Source organism: Sminthopsis crassicaudata, chromosome 6 (genome assembly GCF_048593235.1).
Source record: "Sminthopsis crassicaudata isolate SCR6 chromosome 6, ASM4859323v1, whole genome shotgun sequence".
In the NCBI taxonomy this organism is placed as follows: Eukaryota; Metazoa; Chordata; class Mammalia; order Dasyuromorphia; family Dasyuridae; genus Sminthopsis; species Sminthopsis crassicaudata.
In genome coordinates this window covers 165,927,760-165,953,915 of record NC_133622.1, presented here as the reverse complement: position 1 = coordinate 165,953,915, position 26,156 = coordinate 165,927,760, and the positions used below count along the sequence as shown (strand labels likewise).

The following is a 26,156-nucleotide window of genomic DNA, read 5'->3' as shown; positions in this document are numbered from 1 at the left end:
AAGCAGGAGAATCTTGTGCCCAATAATAGAAATATTGTGATGATGATCAACTTAGAAAGGTTTCATAGACCAGAATAGCACAGTGACTAACCATGATTCCAGAGGACTCGTGACTAAACATACTAATCCACCTCTTGATAGAGAAAGGAAGAATTCAGAGCACAGATTTGGATAGTCAATTCTGAAATATATTTTGCTGAGAAATTTGTGACAACTTAGAAAAAACTATAAATATTAGGGAGCCAAATGCATAGAAGCGCTCTGTAAGCCCCTTTGGGTGTATACACCTTGACTTGTGCTCTCAATGCTTTTACCAAAAAAAACTTCTGGAACTTTTTATTACTGAGCCCTCCTATTTATCAGAAGGAAACCACCCCAGGTATATTAAGTATAAGAAACTGAAAGGGAAGCAGGATGATGGCAAATAATTGTAGCTCTCTGTCAAATGATGGTCAGACAAATGACACCTCCTCTAAGAGGCCTTGCCGAATCCTGCACTCCAGCCCCCATTGCTTTGTAAATTACCTTATACTTGTACTCCTCAAATGGTCCATATTTTCTCCCTCCATTCAGCAGCTCAGTTAGGGTTTTTAGTCATTGTTGGATAGCATTTCTCAGGATATAGCCATGGATGAATTCAAGTGTAGATTGCTCTCTGCTCTGGAGATTTCACTTTTGATTTTGGATTTCTGCCCTAAGATGATTGAATTCACATTTAGATTAAGACACATAGGGGAAAAATAAAAAAAGGTTTGCGGCATCACTATGCTGTCCTGATTAATTGGTAAACTGGCTATTTTCTTTTGGCAGGACGGGAAGCATAAAATCCAAGAGGAAAATGATAAACTAAAAAAGCCCTTGGAAGAAGGCCACACAATTCTCCCTACCAAGTATTGACTAAATTATAAAACTCTTGTCTAATGGGGGTTTGGGATGGAAGGAGGGTCTGTTCATAGTTTTTCTTGCAATAAAATGGGATCTGACCTTTCTGCAAATGTTTATAAGCCAGGAAATTATTTTGGAGATGTGGGAAGTAAAAAACTCAAGAGAATGGCGTGAACTGGTCCCCAGGCCTCTTTATTCACTCATACCAACCACCTCTTTGTGATCCTAAGAGACAAGAATGCCACCTGGCTGTCCCCCCCTGCTCCTGTCCTTTTTTTTATGCCTGTCCCCAAAGAACTCAGCGGGCCAGTGCTTGAGCTGTGGCTCCCCTTCCTCTTTAGCTCTCTAGAAGGGCTAGACTGCTTCTGTTTTCTTGGCTTTCTATCTATTTCAACCAAAAAAGCATATTTGTTTTCTTTTGGTGGGGCAGAGAGGGCAAGGGCAGCTTTTCATATTCTATAAGAAAACTTAGAAACTGTTAAGTGGGCTTTGGGAGCCACTGGGCCAGTCATGAATATAAAAACAAGGCAAAAGACAGGACAAAGTTATAGGGTGCTTATTCTGGTTCCTCCCCCTCCTTCTCTCTGTTTCTGTCTCTCTGTCTCGTCTCTCTCTTTCTCTCTCTCTCTCTCTCTCTCTCTCTCTCTCTCTCTCTCTCTCTCTCTCTCTCTCTCTCTCTCTCTCTGTCTCTCTCTGTCTCTGTTTGTCTCTCTCTCTTTCTCTCTCTGTCTGTCTCTGTCTGTTTCTCTGTCTCTGTCTCTCTCTCTCTCTCTCTCTCTCTCTCTCTCTCTCTCTCTCTCTCTCTTCTGTCTGGAATCGCAAGGGGACTCAAAGTGGGGCCAAGGCCAAGATTAGGATATCCATGTTAGGGTCCAGCCTGGAGCAAAACTTAAGGAATAATAATGGTTATAATACCTAGCATTATTGGACACCTGTTATGGGCCAGGCACTGTGCTAAGCACTTTGCAATAGGAGCTCATTTGATATTCCCATCCACCCTGGAGGGCAGACAGACACTATTATCCCGTTGTACAGTGGAGGAAATTGAGGCAAGCAGGTTCCCTGACTTGCCCTGGGTCACACAGCTAGGTAGTGTTTGGGGCCCTGTCTCTAGCCCCAGTGATCCTAGAACCTGCCTAGGTTTCCTGGGGGTAATGGAATTGGCATTAGTCCAGAACTGATGGTTCTCCTTAGATTTAGCCAAGTTAGAAAAAGCTGAAACTTTCTAAATTTCCACTAGAGTTGGTCAGGGTTGTTCAAAGATTATAATCCAAGTTCATCCCCATTACTGGTTCTTAAAATTATGGGTAAACAAGGTCTCAGCTCTTTTTCTAATGAAAGCTTTTGAGGTCAAATAACATCAGGACGTTTTCATAAAAACCTTGGGAAGGGTCTTGATGAGATTTCACTTATTGTTCTGAAAGTGCATTTGTTAACCTTAGAAGAACTGGGATTTAAGAATCCCTTCAAGGACCACGCTGGGTTGTTTCATTGTTTTTTCCCCCCATTCATGAGGCAAATAAAATAGCTTTTAGTGGGATGAAAATTTTTATTTCAGAGAAAATTATATTTTTTATATCAGCTGATGCATTAGGATTGACATTTTTAAGATGGAAGTTGGAGGAATAGGATAGCTGGTAATGGGAAAATTGATGACCAGCTTTTTAAATTAAGTAATTCACCCTTAAACTCCATTTTTTCTCCAATTATTTCAATACTCTCCTCTCTTCCCTCCATCCCCCACCCCTGTCTACAGATCTCATTCTTTTCTATATCCTTTGTCAACAGAAAAAAAACCAGTATCTAAGATGACTTGTTCAGTGGAACCCTGTGGTTGCCTCCTCAGGGAAGGACAAAATCAGTCCCCTTAATCTAGAATCTTAATAATCAAGTTAGGAGCCTCAAATTCTAATTCTGGCTTTGCCACTAATTGGCTACTGGGCCAGAACTAGATCATTGCAGTGCTCTGGCCTCAAGGGAATTGGAGCAAATGATCTCTAACCTCTCTGCCAGTTTAATGTTCATGATTCAATAGAAAACTTGCCATTGGAAGAGAAAGATAAGATAGAAATTGTTGCCAGTAGAAAGGGAGTCCTCAGCTCAGATTGAAAGGTGGAATATCTGCCTGTGTCTGCTTCTCTGTGGGTGAGGTTAGCCTGGAGGAACCACGGTCCTGCCCCCTGGATTTAGAGCATCTCGTTTCTCAGCTTTTCTTGGCTGTCTGGTTGTGGACAAAGTTGCACTAACTCCCCTTTGGGTTTCTTCCTTTCTAGACTGCAGCCTCACTCTGATGATCAGCAGGTAACCCATTTATTTCTTGACCCTGGAGAGCCCTTCACAACCCTAGCTAAAATCTGAAGTGGGCTGAACTAGAGCCAGCCAGGAGGCAAACTAGGGTGGGAGGGGGACGAAGACTGCAGCCCCCCACGGGGACTGCTGCTGCTGCCCCATGTCAGGGACGTTAGCCAAATGAAGCAAAATGCCTCTCTCAGACCTGTTAGAAGTGGCCCATTAACCCTGAGGATTTCACTGAGCCACTTGAACACTTACTATTTAGCATTTGCTATTTAAATTATTTACTTAAAAATAATATGAGGTCATCTAAGTGACACAGTGGATGGAGCTCCAGGCCAGGAGTCAGGGAGACTCACACTGAGGTCAAATCCGGCCTCAGACACTCACAAGCTGTGTGACCCTGGGCAAGTCACTTAACCCAGTCTGCCTCGGTTGTATATAAAACGAGCTGGAGAAGGAAATGGCAAAGCAGTCCAGTCAGTGTCTGACAAGAAACCCCCCAAATACAGTCACAAAGTCAGGCAACTGAAAAGTAACAAATTAATAATATAATAAAAACATAACATTTAATGCTTTATATTGTCATTTACTTGCCTATTCAAATGATGGAGATTTGTTTTATTTATTATGAGAAGTCATTAAAACAATTATCATGCAAAGTTTTGCTTTAGAAAGGAATAGATCTACATGGCCTGATCAGGTTACTGACTTGGAGCATGTACCCCAGAGTGAGACGGGCCGCCATGCCTCATATATTCCAAGGGATTTATAAAGTATTAGTATACAAAAGACATCATGGTCTCAATGGTTCCATTCCTGGTGGGGTTGTAGAGAAGGCAGTACCACCCAAAAGGAAAGTTAGGTGAATATTTAAAAGTTGGAATTAGGCAGTTTACAAGTTGATTTAAAAGATTTTTCCTATGGAAATTTTGCCTATTGTTTTAATTAATGGAAAAGATCGATGAACTCAGTTAATAATGGTTAACATACACTTTGCCTCCCCTCACCACAACCATTGGGTGGCTCAGAAGGCCTAGTATAAGGGCCTGTCACAAAGCGGGAATGGTTGACTCAAGCAGAGAAGGGACGATCTTTGATCCAAGAACAACTAACCCTGTCCGTGTTGGTGCCTTAGGACCAGCCGTCCCTGTTGGGAAAGCCACAGAGGTGCCAGCTGTGCCGTGAGGAGGGCAGCCCGGCCAAGGTAACAAACTCGGGGAGCAGCGGGCAAGGCGCCGCGCGCACCGACCTGAGCTCCTCCGGGCCCCCGATACGCAGAGGGAAGGTGGCTCGGAGCCTTCTGGTGAAAAGGGAGCTCGCTGTTTCCTGGTCAAACCATTTCACTATTGAGCTGATCAGATACTTGATATTGTCTTACTCTGAGCCCAAAACCTGGCCCTGGGTCACCCTCCCTCCTCCCCTGACAGCTGCCGAGAACAGCTCTAACCTCTGCAGGCCCCAAAGACAAGGACCGCGTTCACCTGCATCTCCTCCTCTCCAGCCCCAGTCTTTCATCCATTCCTCCCTTGGACACTTTCCAGCCTGTTAATGGATTCCCTGAATGTCCCTCCATGTGTAGCCAGCTTCCCAGGCCTCTCTTCTCAATACAAAGGAGATTACGTTACTGCTTGGGGCTCAGATTTGCTGGCCCAAAAACCATGGTTGATACCGACCTCCCATTTAATAAAACCCCAGATCTTTTTATACAAATGTTCACCTAACTTGTACTCATGGATTGATTTGAGATTGCTTTTTTTTTTTTTTTTTTTTTTAAACTTTTTGAAACCAAGTATTAATGTTAAGATTATTGGATTTTCATTATATTGGATTCAGGAAGACTTTCACAGTTAAATTTTATCTCATTAGAATCAATCCTTTGTCCTAGGCTGAAGGTCTTTTTGAAGGTTCATTTTTTTTTTTCTTTTTTACCACCATGTCATTTAAATCATTGAAGAAGGTATTGAATACTTCAGTCATGATGACTCTTAGCTGGATTGCCCTTGGCAAATATTTCATTCCCTACTAGTAGGCTAGCTCTTCCTACCTCTAGTTGATATAGGCTCAGAAGTGGAAACTAATTTAATATTAACTAAAAAATAAACCTAATTAGATTCCCCCCTAATCTAAGGGGAGATAAGTATAATGCATTAAAATACCAAATTAAAAAGGTTAATTACCTGTTTATACTGCAGTATTGCCTATTGCTATTAGTAAAAATAATATGAAATAATCAGTAATAATTCGATGATAGGCCCATCTGTGCTCCACTTTGGTTAATGAAATAGAAATAAATTGAGGTTTAATGATTTGCCTCGGGTCACAGAGATGGCCAGTGTCTGTCAGAGGCAGGGCTTGTACCCTGGTCTCCCTGGCTCAGGGGTGCTGCTCTTTCTACCCCTCCATACAGCCTCTCCGTATCATATTTTTACATTGATAAAGGGTTTCCTCTGTCGTCCCCATCAGGTAGGCACGTGCACCTCTCATTGGCAGATGGCACAAGTAAGACTAGCTACTAGTGCGGCGGGACAGGCAGGTCTAGCGGCCAGACAGCGTGTTTCCTGGTCTGAATGTGCGTCAGGGAGTCCCCCTGGGGCCCTCTGCCTGTTTGTCTGCCTCCTGACTCGCCCCTCTCCTCCTCTTCATTACAGAACGTGTGCAAGAACTGTGGGGGCGCCTTCTGCGGGGACTGCTCAGCCCGCGAGCTGCCCCTGCCTTCCAGCATCCACCCGGAGCGAGTTTGCAATCCTTGCCACGACCGCCTGCTCCAACAGTACTCAGTCAGCCCCTCTTAAGGCCGGGGACAGGACCGGAAGAGGCTCCTCCTGCAAAGGCAGGCCCAAAGCATCCAGGGTTGGGAGAGGGAATCACTGAGGTCATGGAGAGTAGGCAGGGACGCAGGAAGTTCTCGGAGCAGCCTTCCCTCCTTCTGAGTGATGGCAAATAAACTTTGAGTTGATCTTTGTCTTCTCTTCCAAGTGCCCTCCCTTCAGGAGCCTATTTATCATCTAGGGTGACTTTAGAAGGACAGATAAGCTTAGGACAGAGGCAGGGCCGCTTCACGGAGGAAACATCCAGACCATGAGAGAACTGGGTACATACAGCCCAGTTTCCTCCAGGACGTATTGAATTGGCAGGCCCAAGAGCAAATGATAAATGCCGTTTTTCCCCACTACCAAATGCTGCTGGGTTCTTCCTCCCGTCTCCTCTAATCATCTTCAAACTGTGAACTTGACCTCAGGGATACCAGTCATATATTCTGAATGTACTTGACACAATGCGGCAATTTCTTTAATCTACTTTTAGCACCAAGACCTTCCTGCTGCTGGCCTAAATACTGCCATAAGAGCAAAAGTAAAGTGGGGATAACTTTAGAAACCTGGCTACACTTCATCCCCCTGAAGTCCCATTTAACTTGTAATAGGTCAGTCCCGGGTCAAAAAGAGAGTGGCTTCCCGTATCCTCAGCGCTTACTGGGTTAGACATACAGAGTTCTTCGATGTGAACTTCACTTGTGAAGTGTCATGCAAACTATCAGTCACTGCCGGCTTTCCTTTTTTAATTTTGTTAGAGGACTGGTCACTGGCTATAAAAAAAGGGGTCCATCCATGGCGAAATGAAAATGCGTCAATTTAAAACTGTAGGGAGGGTCAAGAGTACAAGGACTTTAGCTTGAGAATAGGGAACAAGTCTTGGTTAAAGGAAGCATAAATTGAAACTGGATCTCAAAAGTACACAGCTGAGAGTGAATGGCTCTGAAATTACTGGGATGTGAAGAAGTTTTAATAGCCACTTTCTCTATGCTGAGTAGGTAATGTAGATTTAGATTTATTTATTTCCCCTCCCCCAGGCAATTGGGGTTAAGTGACTTGCCCAGGGTCACACAGCTAGGAAGTGTGAAAAGTTTGAGGCAACATTTGAACTCAGATCCTCCTGATGTCAGGGTAGGTGCTTTAGCCACTGCACCAGCTAGATGCCCCTTAGAACCATAAACATGTTTTAATAATAGAAATAAGGATTTGGCATTGGTAGCCCCCTTTGACAGGTCACACCGAGACTACTCTTGGTGGGAACAAAAGCAAAGGGGGAAGTAAGATATGAAATGTTTACCCTGTAAAAAATTCTTTGTGGGAGAATTGTGAGACAGAATATTGAGGTTGTTCTTGCCCCATCTGCAATGTAACAGAACATTCTGCTTGGATTTAAAACTCTGGAGAAAGAAATTTAGTCCAGTGAGAATTGTTTTTTTAATGCTTGTTCGCTAGAAAGAATATGGGGCCTGAGAAGAGTGAGGTGATCTTAAGGATTGTTGAGGGAATCCCTCGGAAAACTAATAGTGCTACTTGATCATTCAAGATTCCCGAGGGAAGATAAAAACTATGGCCCAGCAGTTTTTCTCTTGGTGATTATTACTGATTGATTTTTCTGTCTAGGCTTCTTGGGAAGTAAAAGTTATTTTAAAATGGCAAGGTGTTTGGGATCTGTTGGCCCTAAAGAGGAGATAGTTAATTCATTGTTCAGGGTTCTATTCAATGAGATTTTCCTTTGATATTCAAAAAATGAAGCCTTTAACAGAAGTTGGGTGATTTTTATTAGCATTATTGCTTTTCATTATGAACACACAGCAAGTGACACCAGTCACTTTGGCTGTGCAGTGAATAACCCCCAAGTTAACATTTACAACACATGCTTGAAGGCTAGCATTTCTGAAACTTGTGGTCCATTGTAACTTTTAACAGGTTGCCTGCATCTCTGCACGGACCCAATAGAGTTCCATTTTGTACAAGATTACCTGCTGCTGCCTCTGCTAATCCATTAAAACAAGTCTGAGTTAGCAGTTAAGGAGAATGAAAATTCCTGTTTTTGTATACAGAAGCAGTCTACTGTTTTCTTTTTTTTGGCTGAGGCATTTGGGGTTAAGTGACTTGCCCAGGGTCACACAGCCAGGAAGTACTGTGTCTGAGGCCAGATTTTAACTCAGGTCCTCCTGAGTTCAGGGCTGGTACTCTTTCCACTGTGCTACCTAGCTGCCCCTGTTGACTGAGTTTCTAAAGAAAAACTTTCTTCCAGATTAAATCTCTCCAGTGCATTCTTGCAGAAAAATAATTTCATTTTATTTATTCTCACAAGCAACCCTATTCCTAATGCTTAAATCCATTATTTCCTAGTTCATTGCGAATATCAGATTTGCAATGACAAAATAAACTGAAATATTATTTTTCTAACAAATTGGCTTTGTTCCTTTCAGTCACCAATATACTTGCTTGGCTGACGACTGAAAATCCAAAAATTTTGAATGTTCCTAAAAAATTAAAAGCTGGCTTTTGTGGTCCTAGAATAATAGTTCTTTAAAGAAAGAGTAGGAGAGTCTATTAAGGTACAAATAGGATGTTTTGGGGAATGCTTTAAAACCAGTGACAGGTCAGGAATAATGCAGAGGAGTCACTGAAAAAACTTGTTAAAGCATGTTAAAAGAATGAACCCAACCCTTCAGTATTCCAGTCTCATTTATTAGTTTTCCAGAGTGGTTTTCTTCACTTGGGGTCTAGTATATCTAGCATTACATCAAGGCACCTAACTCTCAGGCTCAGTCAGATTTCAGCTCCCAGACAGGGAGGATTCACTTGGGTCCTAGATAGACATCAAGTGCTCCCCTCAACTGTCTTGCATTTGAAGATTGTGGAAGAGGTTCTGTTCTTAAATAAATTTATTTGGTGAACAAGTTTTCTGGCTGGCTGGCTTTTTTTTTGGGCTACATTTGTTACTTTTCTGCCTCAGCTAACCAAATTGCTTTCTATGGAGTTTTCAGAATATTTATACAACTGTTATAGACTAGTTCTTTTTCTAAGGTTCCAAACACACTTCCCTTCACTCATATATATATAAAATCATTTTAACTTCAGAATGCCCTTGGACAAATAGGATGAAAAGTTATTTCATTTTTGAAGACAGGTTAGTATCCCTTATTGGGCTGCCATATCTTTTAGACCAAACATTGGTCCTATCTAAAAAGAGGCTGCTCCACCAGCTCTAAGAAGGAAAGCTTCTACTAAGAATGATTCAGCCTTGTAGAGAAGGGATCATCTGTCCTCCTGGACACAATCCCAGTGTCACGGTTTGTGTCTCTTGTCCTAAGAGACTGCCAGGATAAGTTACAGGGTCACTCTTAGATTACTCCACTTTTTACATTGAATTAATACATTTATCTCAGAGGAGACTTGCTCAAAATAACCAGAGGACAGTGGGCTCAATTTCCCTCATCCAGTTTGGGCCCTTACTCGACTTTTTTCTTCTTTTGATAAATGTGTTTGCAGAGTAGCATAAATTTGTTTATCTACTAAACAAACACCACCGGTCCTTTTTTTTTTTTACATATAAATATGAATAGTGTGAACTCAGCACACCAATGCACTGACTGGGCTTAGTGCTATCCCTCCCTAAATGCCTGGACATTTACAGCCAAGACCCTCTTCTTCCCACCATTCTAAGCTGAGAACTGGTCCACTGGTGACCACAGCAGCATCTTGGTGGTCTGCTAGCCCTAAAAGAATTGAGACTAGTCTGTCCCTTCCCCAGAAATCAGGCCTTTCTGTGGAAGGCTAAGGATGGGTTCTGTGTCCAGTGTAGCACAATCCATGCACCTGGCATCCACAACCAGATTGAGTGTTTTGAGTTTAAGTTCCAAAGTGGTACTTATCAATGAATATCTAAAAAGTGACAAGCGGTATGATGACTGTTAACAAAAGAGGGCGCCCGTTTATTTCTTCAACTGACAAACCTGAATATATGCCAAAGACACCATGAATAAATACTCTTCAGCCTGAAATAAGCCTTCATTTATTGACTAACTTTACAGTACAGTGATTTGATAGTTTAGCTGGTAATTACATATGGTAATGTATTATGTGAGAGAAGACAACTCCCCTCTTCCAGACACCATCTTCCACAGTCTTGGGGTAATTAGTTTACAGAAACTTGATTGCGTCTCCTGGTAAACTATATGACATCCTGAGAAGAGGTGGTGCAGCAAGGGGAAAGGGACAGCACACAGCACTTGGATTCACCTGGACAGCTAGCTGCACATCAACTTAGGTGAAGCACATAACTGGAGTCGGCAGCTTGAACTGATGAAATGAAGGAGCTATTTAAAATACTAAACCAGAAAATACTGTCAGTGTGAGGACAGTTCTGTCTACCAGCCCTTCCTAGGACTAACTGAATCTGACTTTCACCTAAGCCAGGTGCTGCATGCACCTCTAGCTTCAAGACCACAGGGCCAAGGAGGGACACATGGACGGGAGCAAACACTAAAGGGTGCCTTGCCCAGGAGGGGCTGCCCGGCCTGCAGAAGACCATGTGCTCACTTGCCTAGCTACCCCTGAAGTGGCTGTCCTCCAAGGTCTGGCCTTGTGACCTCTGTTCCATTTTAATTGGTTCAAAACTAAACCCACCAGGGGTGTGCACTTTTAGAGTTCAGGCACCTTTAAGATGAAGTTAAGATTCCTTAATCTATAGTACTGCTTAATGACCATGTAAATTCACCAGGCACCAATGTTAAGATAGCATAAGGCTTAAGGGACCACAACATTTACACTAAGACCATCAGCCTCCACTAAAAACCAGGTACATTTTCAATTTGGGTTTCCATCCCTCCTTGCTGGTCATTGTTACACCTGAAAATAACCCTGTCTCCCCCAAGTTCAGAAATCTTTCCCTGCTTTGGTGAGCATCTGGTTGCAGTCAATACATCATTGCTACAACTACAGCCTTCAAACTAGGAGTTTTGCATCGGGGTTCCCCATTCAGAGAGAACAAAACCTTTGTCTAAGTTATAAAAACAAGGTTAACTGAATAAAAATGAAGAATAGTTGGATTAGGTTCATTTTCCCCATCAAGCTGTGAGGGCATTTAAAAAAAAAAAAAATCAATATTTTCAATCAGATCCTAGACAATATAAACAAAAATTTAAATGTGTGGTTTATTTCATAATCCCAAACTGAATCTTCTCTTTTCTAAACAGTCAGCTATGGAATTTTACTTCAAAGCTATTAATCCCCCCTCCCCCAAAAAAAGTTTTCCTAGACAAAGCTGCTGATAAAACTCGGGATTCCATGTCCAAGATAGGTGTGCAAATGAAATGCTTCTTGCTTCATCCTGAAAGTAAAACCAGAAGAAAAACATTTTGCACCTTTATTAAATTGAAGAAACACTGCTTAAAACTTTATCAATAAAACTGAAAACTGAGGAAAATTTGACAGAAAACATTTTATATACTGACTAAAACTTAAGCTTATGGAATTCTAGCAAATAACACTAAAAAGGAGACTTCATTATGGGGGGGGGGAAGGAGGACAAGAGATTAAATAGATTTTAAAATCAAAAATCTCTTGTAGCCAAGTGTATCTGACTGGCACACTATCCCCCAAAAGAGTCAAGCAGCTCTCTCCTCCCATATTTTCACTCCCAAGAGGCCATTCCAATGGAGGCTCCAAAAGACACACTCATGCCCCATCAACTATGGTTCCTAACCACTTGCTCACCACCTCTCCCTGACCTTAAGTGCCTGAGAAATCACTTTTCATGCCCTAACCATGGGGGATGCATGCATCTTTTATGAAAGATTTACTAAAGGGCATGGATGAGAATCACAGAAGGTAAAAATGGTTGCAATCTCCATCTGTGAAAGATGCCTTCATACTACAGGGATCACAGATTTATCCATGGACATCACAATATATTCCCTACCAGGTTGCCAAGAGAAAGTAAGTTTTGCAACCACATTGTTAATATGGTATAGAACTAAACCTCACACAATTAGCAATAAACCACTCATCAAAGTGTTCTAATAGAATTCTATCCTAACATCATGTTTTACAGAATTCATTATTAATGGTGGGCAGTCTAAGCTCATCAAAAAGAAATACTAGCTGTCTTAAATTTACCTTATATGGATTCAGTGATGTTCCTGGCAATTCTTATTTTCCTTTTGGACAAGAATTCAGGAACAGTTCAATATACCTATGCTCTAAGGAACACCCAAAAAAATAATAATAAAGCAATGATTAAAAGGGGAAGACAAATAAGATTGGCATTTCCCACTGTTCATCCACCAACCCAGACCTTCCTAAGACCTCTCCATTTTTTCCCTGAGAACCTGGTCTAACAACTACATTATGCTTTCGCGCGCACACACACACGTACTTGTCTTCCCCTAACTACAACGTAAACTCCTTGATTCTTATATTCTAGGCATCAACTATTTCTATTAATAATAGCAGACTTTGTTCTATCTATACTTAACATATGTGACTGTATACAGAAGTCTTTTTGTAATACAATAAATGCCACTGGGTTTTTATTCCATAAATAATGATCATACTATTTCTTTTCCGGTGAGATCTAGTAAATGAAAGACTTAAGTATGAAAATTTTCTGATGCAAAAATATGAGTATTGTTAAATAAAAATTATCAAAGTATATAAAATTTCCCAATTTCGTAATGACTTTGTATTCATAATACACTCTTTCACCTCAAGGATATATGCACAAATGCCAATAGGTTCAAAAATAAGTCTTTTAAAATCAATTCCCCAGTGGTTAAATATGATCAAAGGATATGAGCAAACAGTTCTAAAGAATAAAATTAACCAAGTGAACGATGATTCCAAATCTCTAATAAAAGAAATACAAATCAAAATAAAACTGTTTTTATCCTACAGTTTTATATATATATATATATATAAAAAATATATATAATATAAATATATATATATATAAAATATAAATATAAAATTATTTATTATTATTTATTTATATTTATATAAAATATATATATAAAAGTATGTGACCTTAACAGAATATTAATGGGCCCAAAAAGTGAGGAAACACAGGCAGACTGCAGCAGTCAAGCAAATCTGGGCCACACTCCAAATCAAACACCATGTGCTCATGATAACCAAGCTTAGCTGGTCAGGAGGGCTGACAAGTGACCTTTGTCCCCCTTTTGCTGGTGATGATTGCGGTGGGGGAATCACTACGGGTACATGAAATGAGGCCTGCTCCCTGACAAAGCAGAGTATCTCTTAGGAGGTGGGAGGGACTGCTATTCTTAGTTACCAGGAATGATGGCTGGGAAGGATTTTCTGTTTTAATGGATGCTGACATATAAAAAAAGATTATCAACACCACAAAAATTTAAGTAAACCTCAAGAGCTATTAAAGCTTTAATCAACTGAGTGTAATATAATTTTGACCTGTAGTACACCCAAGCATTAAGTGAAGCTTCTGAAAGCACAATTTACTCCATGCCATATCACCAAGAGGACAGTTTAAAAAAAGAAAAAAGACACAAGCACCTGAGGAAGGCCTGAGAGCCTTCTGAGCCTCTCTGGAAGAGCGTACAGGAGCATCACTTACGCACGTGGGATCGATCCTTGCTCATCGCTGCTATGGCATCCTCATGAGTCTCGAAGTGCACATCAGCTTCACCTGTGGCTTTCCCACTTGAGCTGTATTCCATGGTGATACGAACAGGCTTCAGTGGAGCAAAAAACTACAGAGAGAAAACAAGATACTAGAAAGCTAGCATTCATCTATCCATGTTTTCCACGGTCCTTCATAGCTCCTGTCTATACACTTGCTCACCACCTCTCCTCTCCCCATGCTTTGGGTGTTTGAAACATCACTTTTCTGCTTTTCCTTAACTGTGGGGGATATGTCTTTTATGAAAGATTTACTGCAGGGCATGGGTGAGAATCACAGAAGGCAAAAATGGCTGCATTTGGATTTCTTTTCAACAACATGGATAATCTCACCCTCCTTCCTTGCCCTCGGGACACTATCATGTGCTCTTCTCCTGGGTCTCTCAGCCTCCTCTAGACTCAGATCTCCAAAGTTTTGGGTCTGTGGGCCCCTCCTCTCCTTTTTCTCTCTCCCATGGAAATCTCACTAATTTTATGGTTCAATTACCAAGCATTTACTTCCTTACCTTCAGCCCTGACCTCCCCTGTATTTGTCCCACATTTAAGTGGGACAGAAAACCAGACAATGTCCCAGCCCTGGGAGTCCTATGTGTCCCCAAGGGCAGCACCCGATGTTCTCTCTAACAAAGACCCCATGAAGCATTGTTACTCAATCCTATAAAGGTCTGGCTGTCACATACATTTATAATGTCTTGTGCATTGGCTTGGAAAGGCAGTCCTCTCATGTGAACAAAATGCAGCGAAGGCAGGGTTCCAAATTCAGCAGCCTCAGGAGTCTTCTCAGGTGCCTCCTTAGGTAATTCTGGGGGGGAAACAAATCCCCAGTCATTTCAGGACAAAAGAACACCAACAATGTACTATCTACTTCCCTCACATAAAAACTAACTGGATGTATGTACATCTGAGAATCCCAGGACCATAGACCTAGATCTGGAAGAGACCGTGAAACTCCACATAAAAATCCCCAATACTGCTACTCATAAATATACATAAGGGTCAGAGGATCAGGAAGGAAATGCAGGCAACCTCAAAGCTCCAGGCTGCCAAAAACCATAGGACTGCCAAGGATGGTTCAGGTTCAACCACTTTCTGAAGTGAACTCTGAATAGGCCTGCCATTTTGGGGTCACCTCTCCAATAAGGATGATAACTGGGAACAGGATTGCTGCCTCTGAATTAAGACTTAAGGTGGATAACACTTTCTGGTTTACTAACAGAAAAAGTCAGATAAAAAGACCTATTAAGTGGCAGCAAGAGAATGAGTAAGTTCACCCTTAAAAGGGATGTGAAATGCTTATCTCAAGCCATATCTGTGTGGCCCCAGCATGGCCATGAGGCAAGGCTGTAACCTTGAATCCCATTACCTTCCCCAGGTTTCTCCTGCTCACTTTATAGAGAAGAACTCAAGAGAGGGTGGCCAAAGAGTTATGAGGGAACAAAGGACTCAGGGATTTTCTTCATCACCCCCCAGGAGAACCAGGTTTACAATATCACAAAAACAAATACGGGTTGTTTCTATCTCTTCCAGGGCACACATGAGCAACAAACTTGTCACAACCAAGTACAAACTAGAGACCCAAAAGATCCCTAAGGCTCACCCATTTCCTTTTCATTTTCAAAGGTTGTGATCGGTCGAAGTTCCTCATTCCCATCATGTTCTTCAAAGTTCAATTCTGGTTCAGTCCCGTACTTGGCCATAGAAGGCACTGCCTTCTTCCCTTTGTGAGACCCAACATGGGTTCGGACTTCATTTCTTCTGCTTGGGAAGATTTCTATGTACCTGATGCAAAAGTCCACAGGAGCACATACAATTAAATAAAAAGATGCTTTACCTGGAATGTGGGGACATAAGGCAGGGCTGGGGAAGACAAGGAGCAGCACAGGAGAACAGGGGCAAGACTTGTACAAAAAGGGAGGTCAACAGGACCAGAGCCATCAGAAAGCCATATCTATCAGCCCTGAGGCCCATGTGGCTTTGGATTTTAAAAAACTAAGACCATGATGATAGCCTGTGGCTATATTTACACAGATACATACAGACAGACATACATACACACACCACACATATATACATCCCTGGAGAGGGGACAAAGGGAGATATTTTTTGTTTGCTCTCATTTGATTCAACTTTGTGAAATGTTACAGATTTTATCCCTCATGTTAGATATATATATATATATATATATATATATATATATATATATATATGTAATTATCTGCTTTTATTGATTACTTTATAAAAGAGGTGGATGTTCCAGAAGTCCTGCCACTTTGAAGACACTTTTGGGACACACACTCCATATAAACACAAGCGAGAATAAAATAATAAGCTAAATCCAGTCAGCGGAGCCTCAATATTACTGAAGACCAAAAGACAGTATAATCATCAAGGTGAGGAAGGGCTGGCCACAAAATCCATCATGATCTGGATAGAAAGAAAAGCAGCCTGTGCATGGCCCTGTGGATGGCCTGTCAGGATGGTCCTGCACTAGAGGGTGAATTGAACTCTGGCAGGTGGGAAGCAGATGTGAGGAAAGAGGACACCACTGGTGCCGGGGTAGCAGCAGAGCTGAAGAGCAATTGTGGATATTCATTAAATAAATACAGAAACCTATGCAGTGCAGTTGTCTGATGACCGTGCCGCTCAGCGTCAGGCAGAGATCCCATCCCCACACTGTGCTCCCCAGCTACACCAGATCTCCTCTCCTGATACTTCAGATTTAGTCACTGCCGACAAACTCCCTTACCCACCTCTGCCCATCCAGAGCTGACCTCACTTCCTTGACTAGGAAGAACAAAAAATCTGGGAGGGTTTGGGGCCAGCCCACCCCCAAGTCCTAGGGGACAAGAAGGTAAAGTACAGGAATATTAAATCTATAAGATATTAAGACTACACTACTGTCTATCTACCCAGGTTACTTATCTACCCAGGATACTTCGGAATCCAATACTTAATGTGCAACAAGAAAATGGTATTTACACACATATATTGTATCTAGGTTATACTGTAACACATGTAAAATTTATGAGATTGCCTGTCATCTAGGGGAGGGAGTAGAGGGAGGGAGGGGAAAATCTGGAAAAATGAATACAAGGGATAATGTTATAAAAAAATTACTCATGCATTATATACTGTCCAAAAAAGAAAAAAAGAAAAAAAAAAAAAAGATATTAAGACTTTAATGGCAGCTCCCTTCTCACCACTGATGTTTTTGGGACTTCTAATTACAAGAGGCCATACAGCATTGGGCAGCGTGTAGGACTAGAAGACCTGGGTTTGATCCAGACTGTAACCCATGCTTGTAGGTGAGCCCAGACAATTCATCAACCTCTAGGCCTTGGCTTCTTCATCTGGAAAATGAGTAAAGTTGGACTTGAGATCAACTTGAATGACCTCTAAGGCCCTGTCCAGCTGCAAATCTTTACTTATTATACCTATACCTAGCTAAGCTTTCTACTTTCAGGAAAATGCAAAGGGCTCTCTGAAGCCACCTCTTCCACTTGTCCTGCCACTTATGAGGTTTGCAACAAAATTCAGTGAACAAGAAAAAAAAGAAAAAAAAAAGCAAAAGGCCACATGGCCAAAACATTGTATGAAATTTAATCTCTTCCTACTGTCCTGAATAGCTAGAATTTATATAGTATTTTAAGGTTTGAAAAAAATCTATTATTGCAGTGGATCCTCACAACAGTGGAAGGTAGAGGTTATTATTCCCACTTCATAGATGAGGAAACTAAGGCAGACAGAGGTTAGATGACTTGCACAGGGTCAAAAAATTAAGATTTGAATTTAGGTCTTCCTGGCTACAGGTCCAGCTGCCCTGCTGCTCTGTACTTTGATACATTTTTTTGTTGGGAAGAGCTGTTTGAAAAGCCAACATCCAACTGAATGTATTTAGATCTAGACAAAAGCTTGCAAAGAAGAAACTAAAAGCCAGATTTCTTTTCAAACCCAAGGATCTCTTTATTGAATCCTCCCCATCTGGTTATGACCCACTCACTCACCGGTTCCCAATTTCTTCCTTGTGTTTCAACAGAGCTTGGTTGGCCATTTCTGGTTCTTCAAACTGCACGTAAGCTTCCCCCGTTTTCCTTCTCCCTCGGTGGTCCATGACAAATGTTATGTCAACTATATTCAGACCTGAGAACCAAGAAATTATTCCAATCTACTTTAAGCCCCTGCTGTATGTCTGCCTTAGGACAATTATGGGAGAGAGTGTTGGACAAGCTAGCAAAAACTAGCCGTGGTATAATGAAGGAAGGAGACCCAAAAGGCAGCTGGGCAGCCATCATCAGTTTTACCACAAGGCCACAGTGGGGATTGCTTTTGCTTAGCTATGCTCATTTGTTACAGAATTTTTTTTAGTGGGCAGCATTAACAACAACAGCAATATCCAAAATATGGATGAAAAAGAAGGGTCACTGTAGCATGTCAAAGAAAAAAAAAAAAAAAAAACAGGACTCAGAAAGAGACAAGGACAAACAGGATAGGGTTTTTGAATCCAAAGCACTGAATTTTTTGAAAAAGGATTTGACCTGTACCTTACATTCTCATGGCTGCATGTGCAATCTTTTTTTTCTGTTCTGATATATGGAAATGCTTAAATTAGTGACTTCACAGTACCACAAGACTAATCATTTACGTTAAAAAAAAAAAAAAAAAAACAAGATCCAAAGCTAGCCTCTCCTTTAGGAAGCTAAGCTGGGCTGGGGATGCTGGGGGTGGCGCCTGCCACCTGCAGTCTCTTCCCAGCTCCACAGGCCAGCCCAGCCTGGGGGATGAGAACAAAGGCCTGCTCTCTGAAGCCCAGGTCTGACGCTTTCACAGCTCTGCAACCCAGAGAAAGTCACTTCATTTGTGACATGAGGGGATGGAGCTAACCAATTCCAAGGCCATTCTACTTCACTAGATTATATGTCCTGTCTCTCCCCTTCTCATCTCTCTCCCTTATCAAGAGGCAGGGAAATACAGCAGCTGTCCCAATTCAAAGTAACCAAATAAGTGAGAGTTATATGGGAAATAAGTAGGGGTAGAAACTAAAGGTCAATACTTGAATAAAAATAAGGTAAAAACAAAACACAGCAGGCTACTTTTGAATTACAAAACAGCAAGACACAGCCAGGCACCATATGTTCTCAGTCTTCTGCCTAACACAGGCACACTCTCAAATCATAACTTTTCATAGCAAACTTCATCTAGAAAATATAGTTAAAAATTATAAGTTCTACATGAACCTTTGAGGCTTATTTTTCTTGTACCTCCTGAAACTTCCTGGTATCTTAATGTTATTAGATTTTTACAGGTACATTGTTAGTTAAAGGAATGAAAAAAAGTTTTGAAAATGTGAGAACTTAGTAGAAACAATTACTTCTATAACTGAAGCAAACAGAAAAATACCCCCTCACACAAGAAACAACTCTACAAGAATTAAAACAATGTCAAGGTCAGACTGTCTACCCTCAGACTGACAAAGAAGATCAAAAAGGGAAATGACAATTGGTGGCTAAGCCATGAAAAGACAAGTACCAACACACTATGAGAGGAGTTGCAAATCTGTCTGGTACCCTAGAAAGCAATTCAGGAAAATGACCAAGATGTACACAAACACCTCTGAACCTGGGATGTCCCTTAATAAGCATATTCCCCAAAGAGAGCAAAGCAAAAAAAAGTCCCTAGGCACAAAAGAATCTATAGCAGGACTTGTCATTGAAAACAAAAAGCTAGAAACTTGGGTGCCCATCAATTAGGGAATGGCTTTCCAAACTGAGATATGTTAAAATAACCAAATATTACTGTACCACAGGTTGAGTCAGAAAGCCCAGGAGGGCTTAGATAAATGAATGCAGAGTGAAACAAGCAGAACCAGAAATAAAAACCACAATGTGGTATAAAGGAAGACCTGAGAATGAACTGCTTTACTATCTGTATCTTCAGAAAACTGAGGATGACTCATGCTCCCCACCTCTAGCAGAGGGGTCATGGAGGTGCATGCAGCATGAGACACAATTTTAGGCTATATAATTTTGTTTTGTTTAACTATACTTTTTTCCCCCTTAATGTAGACATGGTAGGAGAACAGAGAGAATGAAAAGCAGTAATACCAAATTCAAAAAACCCCAGTTTTATAATGAGAACGAGTAATATTTCCAAAGGAAAATTAAACTGACCAATATTCTAAAAGCAACTGAAATACCAAATATGATTACTCCTATTGAAAATAAGCTCTTCATCTAGGAAAAGTCTAGAGAATGAAGAGGGAAGGCAGGCAATGAGACTAGGATAAGGCTCTAGATATAAGGTGAGATGTCTCAAGGCACCTGCAAAGAAATCCACAATGTCCTTCTCATTGCAGCTGTAAGGAAGTCCTCTCAGGCGAACCACACCATCATTAACCACAGGATTTGACTTGGCCTGCAGGCTCTTCATTAAAGCGTCCACATCTTCATTGTTTATTTCATAAACTACAAAGGAAAAAATGCCAGAGATTTAGAAAACACTCAGTATCAACAAAGCTTGAGGCCACTGAATCTGTGCTCTTCAAATCATAGGAGAACTCCAAATCAGACATTCTGAATTTTTGCTACTCTGAGGCTCATAGGTTCTCATCCACTTTTAAAGATTCAAAAAGTAGACTAAACTAAAATTCAGCAATAATCAAGGCAAGAATATTTGTCTCATACATTCATTTCTCCTATTCATCTAGAAACAGGTATAATAAACAAAGGGGAACATCATATTTTTTCATGACGCTCTGAAATTTCCAACTTTCTCAATGTTTTATAAAGGCAAAGGCATTAAATTAAGAGAGCAAACAAGAAATTTGGTTTTATACACATATATTGTATCTAGGATATACTGTAACACATTTAACATGTATGGAATTGCCTGTCATCTAGGGGAGAGTGTAGAGAGAGGGAGGGGAAAATTTGGAAAAGAAGTGAATACAAGGGATAATGTTATAAAAAAATTGCCTATGCATATGTACTGTCAAAAAAAATTATAATTATAAAATTAATTTTAAAAAAAATTAAGAGAGTAAACCAAAGTCATCAAGGAAGGGACAAAGAACATGGCTTAGAAGACAGCCAGCTTCAGGGTCAGAAATACTTGGGGTCAGGGCCCACTTCTGATATAGTGACTCTGGGTCACTAATGTCTCAGGACTCTGGACAACTCTCTAAAAAGTAGCAGAGCAAAATGTGCTTGAAGGTAATTTCCTCATTAGGAATTCCCCTTTTTACCAATGGAATTATAGGTCTGTTCGGGAAGGAAAGAAAATCATAAACAAGATCTAGGACTCCAAAAATAAACTAGTATTTGGGCCATCATAGCAATATTAAAAATGAACAAATGGCTTATTTAGAGTAAATTCTCTTACAAATTTCTGCTAAACTTTCCTAACCCCTTTTTTCTTCTACCTTTATAATCAACTACTAGATTAGAGTAAAATCCCTGAAAAAGAAATGAGATAACAGTTCTGGTGCCTGCTCCACCAAAGATCACCTTGGGACTCTGGGCAAGGTATTTAACCTTCCTGGCTTCACCAGGAGGACAAGCACCATAGTGCTTGTCTTAGTGACCCATGACCCAGGGACTTGGGAAAATCAAAAGAGAAGGGGTTTCTGAAGGTACTTCCAAAGGAACCCTGTCAGTCTTCCCCCCCACACACACACACACTTTCACATACAGCCATAGCTGCATCTCCCCTACCTTCTACATAGCGCTGACCCATGTACAGGTGGTGTTTTTCTAAGGCCTTCTTTACATCCTGTTCCGACTCCAGTTCAACTAATGCATCTCCCCGGCGTTTCCCATCTCTATTTAAGAGGAAATGGATTCCATGCTCACCATTTCGGATTCTACAGTCTAAAAGACCAAATAATATAAATTAAGAAAAAAACTTAAATAATCTACCATTCGTTCCATCTCTATACCTAATCCCTATCTCCCATGCACAATTCCAACTTCAAATGAGTTGTAGCCAAAATAATGATGCCTTTCTTTCATGAAGTCTATTTACAATAAAAACCTATGGGTCCTACCATGTGGGTACCACCTCCAACCTTCTGCTTTGGTAATACTTTCATTAATTTTGACCAAAAGAACTCAGCTCTGGGGAGGTTTGTGGGGGAGAATGTCTCTCTCTCTCTAGTCCTTGTACAAGAAAAAACTGCTCAACATAAATAATAATAATGAATAATACACAACAAACATTGCTTAAGTACCCTTCCTCTATCAAGGTAAAGGTCTTGAGATCCTCACACAATGGACCAGAACTGACTACACTCAGCTACCATGACCTTCAAGAAACCAAGCTACACATGTGCCTGCACCACGTTACTAAAGGTGTGCAGAGTCACAGTGTTCACATGTCTTCTCAGATGCACTCAATGAAAGCAAATAAACTCGAGTGAACCATCTCCAACAGAGGGGAAAGGAAAATGCTTTCTGAGCTGATCCTGACTTCTAAAATTAATTCCCAATCACTTTTTAAAATGAAGCTCAAACATTTTCTCCCTCCTCAAATATTTTTAAATTTCTTTTTCAATTATTTCCCTTACAATTTACCTACTTTCTCTCTCTTTTTTAACGTACTAACTTTTTGTAATAGGGCAGTTAGTGGACAAAACACAAAGTTCTGCTGAAGTCAGGAAGACCTGAGTTCAAATCCAGCTATGTGACCCTAGTCAATCAACTCCAGTAACCCTGATTCCACCCTTCCCTGCAAAAGAAATTGTTTTGTTTTGTTTTTTCCTAATGTAGCAACTTAAGGAAAAGGAATGTTAAAATGACTCTTTAAAATATTTAATTGAAATACATGACTATCAAAGAGGTTAATATAGTCAACAAAATCCTCAAAGCAATTTAAAGATCCTTCTTAAAAGCTGTACATTCTCCTTATGAGGACAACAAAAATTATGTTCCTAATAAACAGATTCGAATACAAAAGAAAACTTTTACAGTGGGAACTTTGTATTATTTGGGACCTTATACTACTTGGCAATTATCTTGCATTCTTATGGCACAACTCCATACAGGAGTTTGAACCTAGTTTGTCACTCTCTTCAGGTATATGTGTGCATGTGTGTGCACACGTGCATGTGAGAGAAAAACCCAAGAGCAGGAGGAAAAATAAATAAATCAAAGAAAATGCTGGGGGAAAAAAACTGATTTATCTATCACCTTCAATCAGAAATCTAAATGGACACTTCCAAGCTTCAGAAGAGATAGTGACATCTACATTGATGCTGTTGAAAAAACAAAAGCAGTTTCTGAAGTGTTTTTTAAAAAGTTCAATTATGTTCCTCCAGCCAGAAGGACCAAAACCTCTGAAATGAACCAAGAGAAACAAACATGAAATAGTTTTGTCAAATGTTCTTGCTTTGTAGAGCTATATATAATGCTCTCATTTACCAAGTGTTAAATATCGGTTGAGGTTTAAATGAATTTCATCATAATCTAATCCTCTGAAAATTGATGACTATATAGCACACAAAATAATTCTTAATTACTGCATATAATTAAAGAGAACCACTTTCCCCCATGTACTGTTAATACTTAATGGCATGTCTCAAGCATGTAAAATTTATGAGTTTTTAATGGTACAAACTCAATGTAGATGCTACCTAATTAAACAGAATTATGTCTTTGAAACAGGTGTAAAATATACCAGAGAAAAATTTAAGCACATCTTCCACAGTGCAGGACCAAGGCAATCCTTGGGCGCGAATGAGATATACGTCATCCTCCTCCTCTCCTAACTTGGATGAAGCCAGGTCATACTCAGAGAGTGGTGGGAGGTCTTCCAGATAGCTATTAGAATCCTTCAAAGAGAAAGGGAAAATGTAGTGTGTTTCTGAGTAACCTTTTTATGCTAACATTTCTAGAAATCAAAGATCACAGATGGAATTAATGGTCAAGAAACAAAATGACAACACAGATGACTGATCTCTCCCTCCCTCTTTCATTATTTGTTGCATATGAAATCACACATGGCCTGAATTTCACTTCAGAGTGTTTTGGAATAAATAACTTTACCATATTCCTGGGCCATCTAGGTGGTACAGCAGATGTAGAATCAGCATTAGTCAGGAGAACCTGAGTTCAAATCTAACCTCAGATACTCACTAGCTGCATGGGCAAGTCACAAAACTCCATTGCCCTATTCCCCTCCCTGTCCCTCCATACTCCTGACAGCCCTGGCAATTCAGCAAACTAAGGGAAATGGGTACAAACTGGAAGGGCAGGAATGTGCCTCACCTTTGACCTTTAAGATACATAAGTGCTGGGGATAGTCAAGGGCCCTGTCTATGAAAGGAGTAGGGTTTAAGCAGAGCTTCCATCATTTATTGAACAGACCTTTTTACAAAAACAATTGTGCCAGAGTCCTTGACCTTTAAGGACACCACCAGTGACCACGACAAGAGCAGTCTCAGAAACTTAGAAAAGCATTCTGGGAAAAAACCAGCCCACCAAGACCCAATAGCAAAATCCCAAGGAGATTCAAATTCAATTGATCTTAGAACTGGAGGACTGTTAGTGTGTCCCCTGCTCTTCCCAGGGCCATGAACCTCCATGCTTGGTTTCCTTATGTTGTTTTGCTTTGTAACCCTCCTGCAAGAGCCAAGACAGTGAGGAGGAAGCAGTGGGGTGTCCGGCTGGAATCTGGAGGTGGGAGGCCCCAAGTCTGAACCTCCTTCCCAAGTCAGGCAACCTGGAGTAGCTCACTTGTCCTCTCCCATGCTTAACTTTAAGGGTCAAATGGAGCCATCTGAAATGGCAGAAAGGGCACTGGCCCTGGGTTCAAATCCTACCTCCAACATCTTGTGTGATCTCAGCAAGTCACTTAACTGTTTCCTCACTTGTAAAATGAAGGAGATGGCCCCTGAGGTTCCTGGGCTCCTGTGTCCTTAAGCAAGGGCTCAAGCTGGACACATAGGGCCTTTCCAGCTTTGACCTGGGACCCCCATGACCTTAAGCAGGGGTCATGCTGGATGCATCTCAGGAGTTCCTTCCAGAAGGTAGCCAGGATGCTCCACCCTAAGGCATGACAACTACCTCAGGGTCAGAAGGGCCTCCAAAGGCCCAGAAAAAGAATAAAGAATCTTACTGAGTATGATGCACCTGGAATTTAGCAAAAATACAAAAATACAAAAACAAACAAACAAACAAACAAAAAAACAAAAAGCAAAACCCTTCCAGGGCACTGTGGGGAACCCCTGGTCCTAGAGGGATGGGCAGCACCCTCATCTGGCAGCTTCCGGGTAGTCATGGGGCCCTTTGTCCCGTAAGGCTTACAGATTCGTCCCCAGCTCGGGCCCTCGGGCAGGGAAGGGTAGGCCGTGACCTTAGCCCAGCTCCACGCGCCCCTGCCCCTCCCCCTTCGGCCCCCCGCCGGGCAGCCCTGGGAGCGCGCCGGACTGGGGGGACAAGAGAGGTGCCGCACGCGGCTGCTCGCCCGGCGAGCTCAGGGGACGGAGGAGCCTCGAGAATGAGGTGCGCGCACAGAGCCGCCCCCCTCCCCCACGCCAGGCCGGCGCTCCCCTCAGTTCCCCACCCCCAGCCAGGCCGGCGCGGGCTGCATACCTGGCTGTAGCCGCGGCCTACCGAAGGCGAAGGCGCGGCGGCGGGGACGGCGGAAGACAGCAGGGGCCCGCGCAGGGCCTGGAAAGAGGCGGCGGCCGCGGCCACGGCCCCACCGGCCGAAACAGGCGGCGAGGGCCCCACCAGGCGGCCGGCCTGCAGGCTCCGCGTCTGGGCGGCGGCGGCGGCGGCGGCCCCGAGCAACAGCAGGAGCCGGCGGCGGCCCGACACACCCGCGGGGAAGGCGCCGGCGGTCGTATAGAGCGGCAGGCAGGCGGCGCCCGTGCGCCGGCAGCTGCTGCAGTTGCAGCCGCAGCCCCGGAGCAGGGCCCCGAGCACCCAGCGCGTCCCGGCCATGGGCGGCGGGGCTGGCACGGGCTCTACGGGCGGCTGCGGCGGCAGCGGAAACTGCGAGGCAGCGGAATCCAGGGCCGGGCAGAGAGTGCCGGGCACATGCGCTGCAGGACCTAGGGGGAGCTGGCGTAAGCGACTGAGCGGCTGGCCTAGCGCGCGCGCGCCGGCACGGATCGCCGTGGCCCCGCCCCGCACCCGTCTGGGGGCGGGACTTGAGACGGAGGGACCGGGTTTCGGGAGCTGGTGAGAACACAGAGCAGCGAGCTCTACGCGCGCGCGCGCAGACCTCCCGGGTTCCGTCTGGGGACTGGGCCATGACGGAGGAGGCGGGACCATGACGGAGGGGGGGGGGGGGGCTTGAAGAGTTGGCGCGAGCGACTGAGCTCGCGGCCAGACTAGTCTTAGTTCCGCCTCCAGGACGGGAGGGGGTGGGTGGAAAAAGGAGGGGCCGAAGCACAGAGCGGGCCGCTTATCTTATAGCTTCTTTAGGAGATGGGAGGGGCAACATCTTCCAGGCCTCCCCTTTTCCTGCAGGTGTCTGGAGGGAGTGAGGGAAAATAAC

At 42.5% G+C, this 26,156-nt stretch overlaps 2 protein-coding genes across 6 annotated transcripts in view; one reads left to right on the top strand and one right to left on the bottom strand.

The window, feature by feature from the left end:
* Positions 1-8,900, top strand: part of RUFY3 (RUN and FYVE domain containing 3) — a 131,582-nt gene extending 122,682 nt beyond the window's left edge. For 4 of the 5 annotated variants that reach the window (XR_012483464.1, XM_074275112.1, XM_074275115.1 and 1 more), the window contains 4 exons: positions 811-890; positions 3,159-3,186; positions 4,316-4,384; positions 5,829-8,900. Coding sequence is in view for 4 of the 5 variants with exons in the window: in XM_074275112.1 (XP_074131213.1) it covers positions 811-890; positions 3,159-3,186; positions 4,316-4,384; positions 5,829-5,972 (321 nt within the window). In the remaining variant the exon portion in view is untranslated. The remainder of the gene's footprint in view (positions 1-810; positions 891-3,158; positions 3,187-4,315; positions 4,385-5,828) is intronic. The other variant, XM_074275113.1, reaches the window with a different exon arrangement.
* A 1,098-nt stretch (positions 8,901-9,998) lies between these two features.
* On the bottom strand, positions 9,999-25,767 carry GRSF1 (G-rich RNA sequence binding factor 1). Its single transcript, XM_074275120.1, has 10 exons — positions 25,244-25,767; positions 23,328-23,481; positions 21,368-21,523; positions 19,976-20,119; positions 17,663-17,798; positions 15,256-15,437; positions 14,339-14,460; positions 13,594-13,729; positions 12,120-12,202; positions 9,999-11,331 (listed from the first exon to the last, which is right to left on the bottom strand). The coding sequence occupies exons 1-9, from the start codon at positions 25,595-25,597 to the stop codon at positions 12,153-12,155; spliced, it is 1,434 nt and encodes a 477-aa protein (XP_074131221.1). The 5' UTR covers positions 25,598-25,767; the 3' UTR covers positions 9,999-11,331; positions 12,120-12,152.
* Positions 25,768-26,156: the final 389 nt, after the last annotated feature.

What these genes read in the sequence shown, in the direction of transcription:
- GRSF1 (XM_074275120.1), bottom strand. Translation starts at nt 25,597, where the DNA reads ATGGCCGGGACGCGCTGGGTGCTCGGGGCCCTGCTCCGGGGCTGCGGC. An exon ending in TGAAAATGAAAAGGAAATGG is followed by an intron (nt 14,461 to 15,255) that starts GTGAGCCTTAGG and finishes TTTCCCCCCCAG; the next exon opens with AATTACCTAAGGAGGCACCT. An exon ending in ATGCACAAGACATTATAAAT is followed by an intron (nt 13,730 to 14,338) that starts GTATGTGACAGC and finishes TTCTCTCTGTAG; the next exon opens with TTTTTTGCTCCACTGAAGCC.